Below are 16,303 nucleotides of genomic sequence, written 5' to 3' on the forward strand. Positions count from 1 at the left end.
CTCTGTACCAGTACCCCCTGTATATAGCCTCCACATTGACTCTGTACCGGTACCCCCTGTATATAGCCTCCACATAGACTCGGTTCCGGTACCCCCTGTATATAGCCTCCACATTGACTCTGTACCGTAATAACCTGTATATTGCCTCCACATTGACTCTGTACCAGTACCCCCTGTATATAGCCTCCACATTGACTCTGTACCGGTACCCCCTGTATATAGTCTCCACATTGACTCTGTACCGGTACCCCCTGTATATAGCCTCCACATTGACTCTGTACCGGTACCCCCTGTATATAGCCTCCACATTGACTCTGTACCGGTACCCCCTGTATATAGTCTCCACATTGACTCTGTACCGGTACCCCCTGTATATAGCCTCCACATTGACTCTGTACCGTAATAACCTGTATATTGCCTCCACATTGACTCTGTACCAGTACCCCCTGTATATAGCCTCAGGACATTGCAATGTATTGCCCTGGCCACATCTGCAGTCCTCATGCCTCCTTGCAGCATGCCTAAGACACGTTCACGCAGATGAACATGGATCCTGGGCATCTTTCTTTTGGTGTTTATCAGAGTCAGTAGTAAGGCCTCTTTTGTGAGTGCCTATCGTCTGTAAGTTGTTAGTGTCTTAATGACCGTTCCACAGGTGCATGTTCATTAATTGTTTATGGTTCATCGAACAATCATGGGAAACGGTGTTTAAACCCTTTACAATGAAGATCTGTGAAGTTATTTGGATTTTTACTAATTATCTTTGAAAGACAGGGTCCTGAAAAAGGGCCTTTTTTGCTGAATTTACAGTCAACTAACCTGGATAAAGTAGAAACTCAGTCATACCTTTTCTGTTCTTCATGTAGGCTTCCAGGGAGACGGGAGGGGGCGGGTAGATGAAGTATCCACCAACCACAGCCCTGCTCAGCACCTGTCTGTCATCCACGCTCCGCAGCCATCGGACAAACTGACGCACTGGGTGGAGCTTCCTGTAGGGCATCACTGAGTGGTGGCCAGAACCTAGAGGTTAACCAATCAGCATCAAGAACTGGGAATGTGTGTTACCAGTACAGTAGACCTGTGTGTGTGCGCATGTGTTTATGTGTGTGTAGGTAGTGTGTGAGTATTTGTATTTATTATGGATCCCCATTAGTTCCTGTCAAGGCAGCAGCTACTGTTCCTGGGGTTTATTATGGATCCCCATTAGTTCCTGCCAAGGCAGCAGCTACTCTTCCTGGGGTTTATTATGGATCCCCATTAGTTCCTGCCAAGGCAGCACCTACTCTTCCTGAGGTGTATAATGGATCCCCATTAGTTCCTGCCAAGGCAGCAGCTACTCTTCCTGGGGTTTATTATGGATCCCCATTAGTACCTGCCAAGGCAGCAGCTACTCTTCCTGGGGTTTATTATGGATCCCCATTAGTTCCTGCCAAGGCAGCAGCTACTCTTCCTGGGGTTTATTATGGATCCCCATTACTTCCTGCCAAGGCAGCAGCTACTCTTCCTGGGGTTTATTATGGATCCCCATTAGTACCTGCCAAGGCAGCAGCTAATATTCCTGGGGTTTATTATGGATCCCCATTAGTTCCTGCCAAGGCAGCAGCTACTCTTCCTGGGGTTTATTATGGATCCCCATTAGTTCCTGCCAAGGCAGCAGCTACTCTTCCTGGGGTTTATTATGGATCCCCATTAGTTCCTGCCAAGGCAGCAGCTACTCTTCCTGGGGTTTATTATGGATCCCCATTACTTCCTGCCAAGGCAGCAGCTACTCTTCCTGGGGTTTATTATGGATCCCCATTAGTACCTGCCAAGGCAGCAGCTACTATTCCTGGGGTTTATTATGGATCCCCATTAGTTCCTGCCAAGGCAGCAGCTACTCTTCCTGGGGTTTATTATGGATCCCCATTAGTACCTGCCAAGGCAGCAGCTACTATTCCTGGGGTTTATTATGGATCCCCATTAGTTCCTGTCAAGGCAGCAGCTACTCTTCCTGGGGTTTATTATGGATCCCCATTAGTTCCTGTCAAGGCAGCAGCTACTCTTCCTGGGGTTTATTATGGATCCCCATTAGTTCCTGTCAAGGCAGCAGCTACTCTTCCTGGGGTTTATTATGGATCCCCATTAGTTCCTGCCAAGGCAGCAGCTACTCTTCCTGGGGTTTATTATGGATCCCCATTAGTTCCTGTCAAGGCAGCAGCTACTCTTCCTGGGGTTTATTATGGATCCCCATTAGTTCCTGCCAAGGCAGCAGCTACTCTTCCTGGGGTTTATTATGGATCCCCATTAGTTCCTGTCAAGGCAGCAGCTACTCTTCCTGGGGTTTATTATGGATCCCCATTAGTTCCTGCCAAGGCAGCAGCTACTCTTCCTGGGGTTTATTATGGATCCCCATTAGTTCCTGTCAAGGCAGCAGCTACCCTTCCTGGGGTTTATTATGGATCCCCATTAGTTCCTGCCAAGGCAGCAGCTACTCTTCCTGGGGTTTATTATGGATCCCCATTAGTTCCTGTCAAGGCAGCAGCTACCCTTCCTGGGGTTTATTATGGATCCCCATTAGTTCCTGCCAAGGCAGCAGCTACTCTTCCTGGGGTTTATTATGGATCCCCATTAGTTCCTGCCAAGGCAGCAGCTACTCTTCCTGGGGTCCAGCAACATGAAGGCAGTTATACAATTTTAAAAACATTACAATACATTCACAGCACATTAAGTATGTGCCCTCAGGCCCCTACTCCACTATCATGTATATCATGTACATGTGTGTCATGGCTCTATGTAGTACTGTGCGCCTCCCATAGTCTGTTCTGGACTTGGGGACTGTGAAGAGACCTCTGGTGGCATGTCTTGTGGGGTATGCATGGGTGTCTAGTGGGGTGTGCATGGGTGTCTTGTGGGGTGTGCATGGGTGTCTTGTGGGGTGTGCATGGGTGTCTTGTGGGGTGTGCATGGGTGTCTTGTGGGGTGTGCATGGGTGTCTGAGCTGTGTGCTCGTAGTTTGTAGGTAGCGTGTGTGTGTGTGTGTGTGTTACCTGTGCAGTAGATCTGTGTGTAGGTAGTGTTGGTGAGGTAACAGCAGGATGAATCTCCGACCATCTGGAGTCTGGTACACACCACTACGGATACTACAGAGACACAGAGAAACACAGAGAAAGATAAATAATCAGTTATAGAACCCATTGCCCTTTATGGTTGTGAGGTCTGGGGTCCGCTTACCAACCAAGCATTCACCAAATGGGACAAACACCAAATTGAGACTCTGGATTTTTTTTGCAGAATTCTGCATGCAATGTAAAACACCAAATAATGCAGAGCAGAATTTTTCCGATACTAATGATCAAAATCCAGAAAAGAGCCGTTAAATTCTACAACCATCTAAAAGGAAGTGATTCCCAAACCTTCCATAACAAAGCCATCACCTACAGAGAGATGAACCTGGAGGAGAGCCCCCTAAGCAAGCTGGTCCTAGGGCTCTGTTCACAAACACAACAGACCCCACAGAGCCCCAGGACAGCAACACAATTAGACAACCGAATCATGAGAAAACAAAAATAATATTCTTTCCAATGTGTCAAGTAATTAACAAAAAAAACTGAGCAAACTAGAATGCTATTTGGCCCTAAACAGAGTGTACAGTTTTGAGAATGACACAAATATTAATTTCCACAAAGTTTGCTGCCGAGCCACTTAGTTATCACTTTTACATTATGACAAGGTGCTCCATCACGCTGGAAAAGACATTATTCGTCACCAAACTGTTCCTGGGTGGTTGGGAGAAGTTGCTCTCGGAGGATGTGTTGGTACCATTCTTTATTCATCGCTGTGTTCTTAGGCAAATTGTGAGTGAGCCCACTCCCTTGGCTGAGAAGCAACCCCACACATGAATGGTCTCAGGATGCTTTACTGTTGGCATGACACAGGACTGTTGGTAGCTCTCACCTTGTCTTCTCCGGACAAGCTTTTTTCCAAATGCCCCAAACAATCGGAAAGGGAATTCATCAGAGAAAATGACTTTACCCCAGTCCTCAGCAGTCCAATCTCTGTACCTTTTGCAGAATATCAGTCTCTCCCTGATGTTTTTCCTGGAGAGAAGTGGCTTCTTTGCTGCTCTTCTTGACACCAGGCCATCCTCCAAAAGACTTTGCCTCACTGTGCGTGCAGATGCACTCACACCTGCCTGCTGCCATTCCTGAGCAAGCTCTGTACTGGTGGTGCCCCGATCCCGCAGCTTAAATCAACTTTAGGAGACGATCCTGGCGCTTGCTGGACTTTCTTGGGCGCCCTGAAAGCTTCTTCACAGCAATTGAACCGCTCTCCTTGAAGTTCTTGATGATCTGATAAATGGTTGATAGGTGCAATCTTACTGGCAGCAATATCATTGCCTGTGAAGCCCTTTTTGTGCAAAGCAATGATGACAGCACATGTTTCCTTGCAGGTAACCATGGTTGACAGAGGAAGAACAATGATTCCAAGCACCACTCTCCTTTTGAAGCTTTCAGTCTGTTATTGGAACTCAATCAGCATGACAGAGTGATCTCCAGCCTTGTCCTTGTCAACACTCACACCAGTGTTAACGAGAGAATCACTGACATGATGTCAGCTGGTCCTTTTGTGGCAGGGCTGAAATGCAGTGGAAATGTTGTTTTGGGGATTCAGTTCATTTGCATTGCAAAGAGGGACTTTGCAATTAATTGCAATTCATCTGATCACTCTTCATAACATTCAGGAGTATATGCAAATTGCAATCATACAAATTGAGGCAGCAGACTTTGTGAAAATTAATGTGTCATTCTCAAAACTTTCGAACACAACTGTACTGTACACAGTGGCAGAATGACTGACCCAAATGTAAGGACATCTTTGACTATGTACAGATTCAGTGAGCATAGCCTTGCTCTCAAGAGAAGACAGGCTATGTGCACGCACACTGCCTACAAAATGAGGTGGAAACTGAGCTGCACTTCCTAACCTCCTGCTCCATGTATGAACATATTAGATAGACATATTTCCCTCAGATTCCACAGATACACAAAGAATTTGAAAACAAACCCACTTTTGATAAACTCTCATATCTACTGGGTGAAATTCCAGTGTGTCATCACAGCAGCAAGATTTGTGACCTGTTGCCACGAGAAAAGGGCAACCAGTGAAGAACAAACTGTCACGACTTCCGCCTTTCATTTTCCATTTGTATTGTCTTGTTTTCCCACACACCTGGTTCACATTCCCTCATCAGACTAAATGTATATTACCCTCTGTTTCCCCCATGTCTGTGTGGATTCTTTGTGTAAGGTGTTACACTACTGGTTTGTTTATAACCTAGGTTTGTTTGTTTTGTTTAATCCAGTTCTTGTTACCGTGGTTGTGCTTTGTGCTGCCTCGCCTGTGCCTTTGGGCCAGGGTGGATATTAAAGTTCTCCTGTTATCACCCATCTCTGCTCTCCTGCGCCTGACTTCCCGGCAACCAGTCACGTTACACAAACACCATCGTAAATACAACCCATATTTATGTTTATTTATTTTCCCTTTTATACTTGAACCATTTGTACATCGTTACAACACTGTATATAGACATAATATATAAGATTTGTAATGTCTTTATTCTTTTTGGAACTTCTGTGAGTGTAATGTTCATTTTTATTGTTTATTTCACTTTTGTATATTATCTATTTCACTTGCTTTGGCAATGTTAACATATGTTTCCCAAGGCAATAAAGCCCCATAAGTTGAATTGAATTGAGAGAGCGATAGAGGGAGAGAGTTGAGGGGAGGCATGAGTAGAGTATAGGAGGAGTCCGTGTGTGTGTGTGTGTGTGTGTGTGTGTGTGTGTGCGCGCACGTGTGCGTATTATCTCACGTGGGAGTATCTTGTTGTGTGTCTCTGGTTGAGACGTTGAGAAGAGCTTTATCATGATTGGTTGATCAGAAGTCCCGTCGTCCAATCGGAGCCACCGATACTCCAACAGCTCTTTACCCTGTCCATCTGCATGAGGAAGATATCATCATCGTCACAACCATCATCATCAGTCACCATCAGTGGGTCCTCTCTACAGTGTGCTCTCTCTCATAGAGGGGGAATGTCATGACTCTCCTGTGATGATCTGAAGGATCAGGTTACAGTGGGTCCTCTCTATAGTGTGCTCTCTCTCAGAGGGGGGGAGTGTCATGACTCTCATGTGATGATCGGAAGGATCAGGTTACAGTGGGTCCTCTCTACAGTGTGCTCTCTCTCATAGAGGGGAAGTGTCATGACTCTCATGTGACGATCAGAAGGATCAGGTTACAGTGGGTCCTCTCTACAGTGTGCTCTCTCTCATAGAGGGGGAGTGTCATGACTCTCCTGTGACGATCTGAAGGATCAGGTTACAGTGGGTCCTCTCTACAGTGTGCTCTCTCTCATAGAGGGGGAGTGTCATGACTCTCCTGTGACGATCTGAAGGATCAGGTTACAGTGGGTCCTCTCTACAGTGTGCTCTCTCTCAGAGGGGGGGGGGGGGGGGGGACTGTTTTATGGCGGTCGTAAAATACCCCTATGCTCTGTATTCGAGGTTGGAATGTAAACTGTGGAACACAGAGAGACACTTGGGCAATCAGAAGTTTGGATAATTAAACAATATTTATATTTTTGAGAGTGTGGGAATGGTCTGTGGATATTTAAAGAACAATCCTGTCAAAGTTGTTTCAATTGGTGACCTCATGAAAGACAGGAGACCCACATGACTGTATCTCTGCTTGTGTTTTCAATGATCAGACTCACATCTAGATGTTGGATAAAATGAATGACTGAATATGAAACTATTTGTGAAAAGATGTAATGTAATGTTAGCCTTCTAAATGAGAATTGTTCTTCATATAAAAAAGTGAACTAGTCAGTGGCCACGCCCCCGTGAGGCCAGACATTACATCATGGAATCGCCCCTTCTTCCACAGAGTATAAAACCCACTTCTGACAAAATGTACATTAAGTCAGAGAACGCCGGGACGGATGGCTACAATTCTATAGGACACTGGACCACGCAAACCACGGTGTAAGCTAAGGTGGCAAATGGTTGAATTTCTAAGACCAGAAAATATGAAGTGGTTGGCACTACAACTCTACCAAAGGACAAGACCATACAGCGTGGAGCATTGGCTACGCGGCTGGAAATGGTTCAACTATCGAGACTATCGATTCACTACAGAAGTAAGAAATCCTAGGACGTCAAACTAACCGTGTGTAGCTGGAAATGTACGAAGCCTAGGACAAGAATACAGGCAACCGCCGAAACATCAATCATATACGATAACATTGGGTACGCCTGACGTATCCATTATGAACACAACCAGAGACTTTTATGTCTACTCTCTCCAACAGATGGACCGGCCGACCACAGAGGGAGACAACAAGACATACACTCGGAAATATGTAAATTGCCATTTATTTTCGAATGAGCGGTTGTTCATATTCAAAGTACTAGCGATTTCTATGAGTGTAGTAATCAGCTATGAGTCTCCCGGTCTTGAGCAGTCCCCACCCCTTTCCTTTGTCTACCATGTTACAGACTATAGTAGACTACTGTAGTTATTCTCTATGAGTGTAGTTATCAGCTATGAGTCTCCCGCTCTTGAGCGGTCCCCGCCCCTTTCCTTTGTCTACCAAGCCGTCATATCAGTTTGGTCCGCTAGGGACTTTTTCTTTGCATCATGTAGTAACCAATGTATGACCTATTGTGTGTTTATGTAATTATGTGATTAAGTTAGTTAGTAAATAAATAATTAAGCCCATTTGTATATGGTGCAGATATCCAAGGGTTTGCGACGTTCAGTAATGAGAACTGATGCGGTAATAATACATTAATAAGTGACTGTAATCGATAAGATATGAAAGCATCTGAAGAGTTATATTGGGGAAATTGACACTCAATAAATAACATGTTCCCGTGGTGCCCCGACTTCCTAGTTAAATTTACATTAGTTGAATTGTGTAATTAAAATAAACAAAGAGAATTGATTTGATAGCATTGTCTTCACATTTAATTAAAGTCAACGACACGACACCAGTGACTTACCATTAGGCAGAAGAGGTAGATATCATTACCAGTGACTTACCATTAGGCAGAATAGGTAGATATCATTACCAGTGACTTACCATTAGGCAGAATAGGTAGATATCATTACCAGTGACTTACCATTAGGCAGAATAGGTAGATATCATTACCAGTGACTTATCATTAGGCAGAAGAGGCAGATATCATCACCAGTGACTTACCATTAGGCAGAATAGGTAGATATCATCACCAGTGACTTACCATTAGGCAGAAGAGGCAGATATCATCACCAGTGACTTAGCATTAGGCAGAATAGGTAGATATCATCACCAGTGACTTACCATTAGGCAGAATAGGTAGATATCATTACCAGTGACTTATCATTAGGCAGAAGAGGCAGATATCATCACCAGTGACTTACCATTAGGCAGAAGAGGCAGATATCATCACCAGTGACTTAGCATTAGGCAGAATAGGTAGATATCATTACCAGTGACTTACCATTAGGCAGAAGAGGCAGATATCATCACCAGTGACTTAGCATTAGGCAGAATAGGTAGATATCATTACCAGTGACTTACCATTAGGCAGAAGAGGCAGATATCATCACCAGTGACTTACCATTAGGCAGAAGAGGCAGATATCATTACCAGTGACTTACCATTAGGCAGAATAGGTAGATATCATTACCAGTGACTTATCATTAGGCAGAAGAGGCAGATATCATCACCAGTGACTTACCATTAGGCAGAATAGGTAGATATCATCACCAGTGACTTACCATTAGGCAGAAGAGGCAGATATCATCACCAGTGACTTAGCATTAGGCAGAATAGGTAGATATCATCACCAGTGACTTACCATTAGGCAGAATAGGTAGATATCATTACCAGTGACTTATCATTAGGCAGAAGAGGCAGATATCATCACCAGTGACTTACCATTAGGCAGAAGAGGCAGATATCATCACCAGTGACTTAGCATTAGGCAGAATAGGTAGATATCATTACCAGTGACTTACCATTAGGCAGAAGAGGCAGATATCATCACCAGTGACTTAGCATTAGGCAGAATAGGTAGATATCATTACCAGTGACTTACCATTAGGCAGAAGAGGCAGATATCATCACCAGTGACTTACCATTAGGCAGAAGAGGCAGATATCATCACCAGTGACTTACCATTAGGCAGAAGAGGCAGATATCATTACCAGTGACTTACCATTAGGCAGAAGAGGCAGATATCATCACCAGTGACTTACCATTAGGCAGAAGAGGCAGATATCATTACCAGTGACTTATCATTAGGCAGAAGAGGCAGATATCATCACCAGTGACTTAGCATTAGGCAGAATAGGTAGATATCATCACCAGTGACTTACCATTAGGCAGAAGAGGCAGATATCATCACCAGTGACTTAGCATTAGGCAGAAGAGGTAGATATCATCACCAGTGACTTACCATTAGGCAGAATATGTAGATATCATCACCAGTGACTTACCATTAGGCAGAAGAGGGAAATATCATCACCAGTGACTTACCATTAGGCAGAAGAGGCAGATATCATCACCTATGACCTCTGAGCCGATTGTGTTTTTTTGTTAGTTTATAACTTGGTTTTTTTACATAATGTTGCTGCTACCGTCTCTTATGACCGAAAATAACTTCTAGACATCAGGACTGTGATTACTCACCACAGACTAGCAGAATCCTTTTTCTTCTTTCACGACTCTGATGAGCCAAAGGATATAAGGCTCCCTCGAGAACAGGCCCAGACCCCAGTGATCTGCATGAAGAGGAGGCGGAGAAAGAGAGGCCGGAGGGCGGGCTGCCTTCTGAGAAGTCGGAGGCGATCGAATAAACCCCCACTCCCCTCAATTCTGCTCGCAAACATGCAATCTTTGGACAATAAAATGGACGAGTTAATGGGAAGATTAAACTACCAACAGGACATTAAAAACTGTAATAACTTATGCTTCACGGAGTCGTGGCTGAACGACAACAATATCAACATACAGCTGGCTGGTTATACGCTGTATCAGCAGGATAGAACAGCAGCGTCTGGTAAGACGGGAGGGGGTCGGACTATGCATTTTTGTAAACAACAACTGGTGCACGATATCTAAGGAAGTCTCAAGGTTTTGCTCGCCTGAGGTAGAGTATCTCATGATAAGCTGCAGACCACATTACCTACCGAGAGAGATCTCATCTATACTCTTTGTAGCTGTTTACATACCATCATAGTCAGAGGCTGGCACTAAGACAGCATTGAATGAGCTGTATTCCGCCATAAGCAAACAAGAAAACGCTCACCCAGAGGCGGCGCTCCGAGTAGCCGGGGACTTTAATGCAGTGAAACTTAAATCAGTTTGACCTAATTTCTATCATCATGTTAAAAGTGCAACCAGAGAGAAAAGAACTCTGGACCAGATGCTGAGCTACATGACTGTTTTGCTAGCACAGACTGGAATATGTTCCGGGATTAATCCAATGGCATTGAGGAGTATACCACATCTTTCACTGGCTTCATCAATAAGTGCATTGAAGATGTCGTCCCCACAGTGACTGTACGTGCATACCCCGTCCAGAAACCATGGATTACAGGCAGCATCCGCACTGAGATAAAGACTAGAGCTGCCATTTTCAAGGAGTGGAACTCTAACCCGGAAGCTTATAAGAAATCACTCTATGCCCTCCGACGAACCATCAAACAAGCAAGGCGTCAATACAGGACTAAGATCGAGTTGTACTACACCGGCTCTGATGCCGGTCGGATGTGGCAGGGCCTGCAAACAATTACGACAAAGGTAAGCACAGCCGAGAGCTGCCCAGTGACACGAGCCTACCGGACGAGCTAAACTACTTCTACGCTCACTTAGAGGTAAATAACACTGAAACATGCATGAGAGCACCAGCTGTACCGGAAGACTGTGTGATCACACTCTATGCAGCCAATGTGGGTAAGACCTTCAGGCAGGTCAACATTCACAAGGCCGCAGGACCAGATGGATTACCAGGACGTGTACTGCAAGCATGCACTGACCAACTAGCAAGTGTCTTCACTGACATTTTCAACCTCTCCCTGTCCGAGTCTCTAATACCAACATGTTTCAAGCAGACCACCATAGTCCCTGTGCCCAAGAACACTAAGGTAACCTGGCTAAATGACTACTGACCCGTAGCACTCACTTCTGTAGCCATGAAGTGCGTTGAAAGGCTGGTAATGGCTCACATCAACACCATTATCCCAGAAACCCTAGACCCACTTCAATTTAAATACCGCACCAACAGATCCACAGATGATGCAATCTCTATTGCACTCCACACTGCCCTTTCCCACCTGGACAAAAGGAACACCTATGTGATAATGCTATTCATTGACTACAGCTCAGCGTTCAACACCATAGTGCCCTCAAAGATCATCAATAAGCTAAGGATCCTGGGACTAAACACCTCCCTCTGCAACTGGATCCTGGACTTCCTGACGGGCTGCCCAAGGTGGTAAGGGCAGGTAACAACACATCTGCCATGCTGATCCTCAACACGGGGGCCCCTCAGGGGTGCGTGCTCAATCCCGTCCTGTACTCCCTGTTCACCCACGACTGCGTGGCCAGGCACGACCACAACACCATCATTAAGTTTGCTGATGACACAACAGTGGTATGCCTGAGCACCAACAACAATGAGATAGCCTATAGGGAGGAGGTCAGACACCTGGCCAGGTGGTGCCAGAATAACAACCTCTCCCTCAACATCCTCAGATCCTCAAAAGATTTTACAGCTGCACCATCGAAAGCATCCTGACTGGTTGCATCACGGCCTGGTATGGCAACTGCTCAGCCTCCGACCGCAAGACACTACAGAGGGTAGTGCGTACAGCCCAGTACATCACCGGGCTCAAGCTTCTTGCCATCCAGGACCTCTATACCAGGCGGTGTCAGGGGAAGGCCCTAAAAATGGTCAGAGACTCCAGTCATCAAGTCATAGACTGTTCTCCCTGCTACCACAAGGCAAGCAGGACTGGAGTGCCAAGTCTAGGTCCAAGAGGCTTCTAAACAGCTTCTGCCCCCAAGCCATAAGACTCCCAAACATCTAGTCAAATGGCTACCTAGACTATTCACTTTGCCCCCCTCCCCTCTCCACACCACTGCCACTCTCTGTTGTCATCTAGTCACTTCAATTAACTCTACCTACCTGAACTAACCGGTGCCACCGCATATTGACTCTGTACCGGCACGCCCCTGTATATAGCCTCCACATTGACTCTGTACCAGTAGCCCCTGTATATAGCCTCCACATTGACTCTGTACCAGTACCCCCTGTATATAGCCTCCACATTGACTCTGTACCGGTACCCCCTGTATATAGCCTCCACATTGACTCTGCACCGGTACCCCCTGTATATAGCCTCCACATTGACTCTGTACCAGTACCCCCTGTATATAGCCTCCACATTGACTCTGTACCAGTACCCCCCTGTATATAGCCTCCACATTGACTCTGTACTGGTACCCCCCTGTATATAGCCTCCACATTGACTCTGTACCGGTACCCCCTGTATATAGCCTCCACATTGACTCTGTACTGGTACCCCCCTGTATATAGCCTCCACATTGACTCTGTACCGGTACCCCCTGTATATAGCCTCCACATTGACTCTGTACTGGTACTCCCTGTATATAGCCTCCACATTGACTCTGTACCAGTACCCCCCTGTATATAGCCTCCACATTGACTCTGTACCGTAATACCCTGTATATAGCCTCCACATTGACTCTGTACCGTAACACCCTGTATATAGCCTCCACATTGACTCTGTACCGTAATACCCTGTATATAGCCTCCACATTGACTCTGTACCAGTACCCCCCTGTATATAGCCTCCACATTGACTCTGTACCGGTACCCCCTGTATATAGCCTCCACATTGACTCTGTACCGGTACCCCCCTGTATATAGCCTCCACATTGACTCTGTACCGGTACCCCCTGTATATAGCCTCCACATTGACTCTGTACCGGTACCCCCTGTATATAGCCTCCACATTGACTCTGTACCGGTACCCCCTGTATATAGCCTCCACATTGACTCTGTACCGGTACCCCCTGTATATAGCCTCCACATTGACTCTGTACCGGTACCCCCTGTATATAGCCTCCACATTGACTCTGTAAGCTCTGAGATGAAGTGCCTTAGACCGCTACGCCACACGGGAACCCTTGAAGACTGGAGGCTGTAATCGCTGCCAGAGGTGCTTCAACAAAGCACGCGTCGCGTGATGTATTTTTGTCTCTACCTTCTTGCCCTTTGTGCTGGTGTCTGTGCATAATAATGTTTGTGCCATACTGTGTTGCTACAGTGTTGTTGTCATGTGTTGCTGCCTTGCTATGTTGTTGTCTTATATGTAGTGTTGTGATGTGTGTTTTGTCCTGTATTTATATATATATTTTTAATGCCCCCCTCCCCGCAGGAGGTCTTTCTCCTTTTTCATTGTAAATAAGAATTTGTTCTTAACTGACTTGCCTCGTTAAATAAAAGGTTAAATAAATACATATGACTTGTTAACTCCTGAACTTATTTAGGCTAAACAAAGGGGTTGGAATGCTTATTGACTCAAGACATTTCAGCTTTTCCTTTTTTAAGGATACAAGTTTCTAAAAATAGAATTCCACTTTGACATTATGGTGTTTTGTGTGTAGAGGCCAGTGACACAATCTAAATCCATTTTAATTCAGTCACACAACAAAAACGTGGAAAAAGTCAAGAATACTGGATGAATCCTTTCTGAAGGCCCTGTATGTGTAGCCATCGTATCATAAAGAGCACGGCGCTGTTTCCCTTGCTCGGATGCTTTCTCCGGTGAGATAGTTTCAGACACTTGCGAATTGAAGGAAAGTTTGCACAGTTGGGATGCTGGATGAGCAAAGGTCATCTACTTTTGAAGTGACATGACTGATCGTGTTCATGGCATATTCAAAGGTAACACATCTTTACAGTTAAATGACATGTATTTTCTATAAAACCCATTTCATTTTTACAGTTAAATGACATGTCTCTTCTATAAAACCCATTACATTTTTACAGTTAAATGACATGTCTCTTCTATAAAACCCATTACATTTTTTTGGGGGGGGGTCCGACTGGCCTCTGCCTGGGGCCTCCGAATCACTATGTCCGCCCCTGACCATCATCGTCACCATAGTAACCCACCCTTGCTCCTGATTCTTTCAGGCCGGCCAGAGAACACCACCAGGCCGATGACATCACAGATGTTGCCGTGGGGACAGCTGAGGAGATCCTTCCTGTTAGAGACAGGAAGTCAGGGTTAACATGGAGATTAGAAGACAGGGTTTCCATGGTGATTAAATCCACATCTCTAACACAGTTGTGTGTGTGTGTGTGCGTGACGTCCTACCCATTGCAGAAGGAGTAGGAGGGACGTAGCAAACGGACGTCAGCAGACAGAGAGAATTCTGGGATGATAGAGATCTCAGCTGACGGGTTCCTGGAGTTTAGACTGATCTCTGATGGAGGGAGAGAGTGTTCTGACTTCTTTCAGTAGATCTGGAGTGTGTGTGTGTGTGTGTGTGTGTAAATACACTGTGTGTACAAATCATCAGGGTCACAACTTTCACTGGGGATGGGGGATCATAATCCCTCCATATTCTGAAATTGCATTTTTATCATTGCACTATGATACCAAAAACAGCATCAGTGTGCTTTCTGGACCAAGTAGGCTGTTTGGAGGTTTCAGTCGGCTGGATTTAAGACTGCGCGGACACCACAGAGCGGGCTGACAGGCTGTGTGAAGGCAAAGCTCCTGGACCAGCACGGGAGAGACGAACAGAGGCAACTGCTGACGGTGTTTAAGTGTTGCGCTCCGAATTGTAAAAGTAGGCAGAGCAGAAACTGGCTAACTGTTGTTTAACTTAACAGAAGAAGAAAAACTAGACAACTAGCGTTTATTCCCAGTGCTGAGCTAGTAGTGTAACTGACATGTAAACGTTAGCTCATGTTCCATAACCGAGGTGAATGAATTAGCTAGCGAGTAGCTGCCACAGCCAGATCAGCCTTATCGATCAGATAGCGAGATGAGGTGGCTATTACTACTATCTAACAGCTGTTTGTATGGAAATATTTTGCAGCCTTTTATCCCGTTTCAACAGAAGTGAATGAACTTAGCTAGCTTTCGCCAGTTGATGTACCGTTGGAGAGAAAGCTGAACAAAAGTAGTTAGAGAGAGTTGTGGTATTGACTGGTGGGGGTCGGGGAGAAAGTTGAGGTATTGACTGGACTGGTGGGGGTCGGGGAGAGAGTTGTGGTATTGACTAGACTGGTGGGGGTCGGGGAGAGAGTTGAGGAATTGACTGGTGGGGGTCGGGGAGAGAGTTGTGGTATTGACTGGTGGGGGTCGGGGAGAGAGTTGAGGAATTGACTGGACTGGTGGGGGTCTGGCTGGGCGATCTGGCTGGGGGGGGCTTGCTGGGTGGTCTGGCTGGGGGGGGGCTGGCTGGGGGGGGGGCTGGCTGGGGGGGGCTGCCTGGGCGGTCTGGCTGGGGGGGCTGCCTGGGCGGTCTGGCTGGGGGGGGCTTGCTGGGTGGTCTGGCTGGGGGGGGGCTGGCTGGGGGGGGGGCTGGCTGGGGGGGCTGGCTTGGGGCTGGCTGGGAGGTCTGGCTGGGGGGGGCTGGCTGGCTGGGGGGGGTCTGGCTGGGGGGGGGGGGGGGGGGTCTGGCTGGGGGGGGCTGGCTGGGGCGGGTCTGGCTGGGGCGGGTCTGGCTGGGGGGGGGGGGGGGTTTCGGCTGAAATGTGATATAGAGGATGTCTTAACAAACACAAGTCTTTGTTGTTAGACTATTGGTTAAAGGTGTCATCATGCCCGGTAGTCCTGACTCTTAAGAGAGTTGTTAGACTATTGGTTAAAGGTGTCATCATGCCCGGTAGTCCTGACTCTTAAGAGAGTTGTTAGACTATTGGTTAAAGGTTAATATTGATTATTGAATTACCTTTGATCTAGTTCAGTCTTATCAATCTCTTAAACATATGTAACAATGATCTCTTATCTTGATGATGACTGGGGGCATTTCTGTTGACTTTATGTTGTTGTAAAGAGAGACTGCTGGAAGGGCCAAAGGTCATAGTGGATAGTGTTGAAATGAAGAGATTAGCTTCAGATGACCCCAAAAAACAAAGTTGGGCCACTACAAAACATTAACAGCTGCTCTTTCCGTGACAGACTGGCCAGGTGAATCCAGAATATATGATCCCTTATTGATGTCACTTGT

General features: G+C 46.1%; 1 protein-coding gene across 4 annotated transcripts in view; it reads right to left on the reverse strand.

Moving 5' to 3' along the window:
• radx (RPA1 related single stranded DNA binding protein, X-linked) overlaps positions 1 to 16,303 on the reverse strand; it is a 45,329-nt gene that overhangs the window by 15,196 nt on the left and 13,830 nt on the right. For 2 of the 4 annotated variants that reach the window (XM_090183301.1, XM_036986992.2), the window contains 6 exons: positions 14,437 to 14,545; positions 14,232 to 14,323; positions 9,716 to 9,920; positions 5,852 to 5,977; positions 3,027 to 3,119; positions 847 to 1,020 (listed from right to left, as the gene is read on the reverse strand). In XM_090183301.1, the coding sequence (XP_090039427.1) occupies positions 847 to 1,020; positions 3,027 to 3,119; positions 5,852 to 5,977; positions 9,716 to 9,920; positions 14,232 to 14,323; positions 14,437 to 14,440 (694 nt within the window). In that variant the 5' untranslated portion in view covers positions 14,441 to 14,545. The remainder of the gene's footprint in view (positions 1 to 846; positions 1,021 to 3,026; positions 3,120 to 5,851; positions 5,978 to 9,715; positions 9,921 to 14,231; positions 14,324 to 14,436; positions 14,546 to 16,303) is intronic. The other 2 variants (XR_016483004.1, XM_090183300.1) reach the window with 1 other exon arrangement.

This window comes from Oncorhynchus mykiss, chromosome 9 (genome assembly GCF_057628025.1).
Source record: "Oncorhynchus mykiss isolate SJ-2025 chromosome 9, ASM5762802v1, whole genome shotgun sequence".
NCBI lineage: Eukaryota > Metazoa > Chordata > Actinopteri > Salmoniformes > Salmonidae > Oncorhynchus > Oncorhynchus mykiss.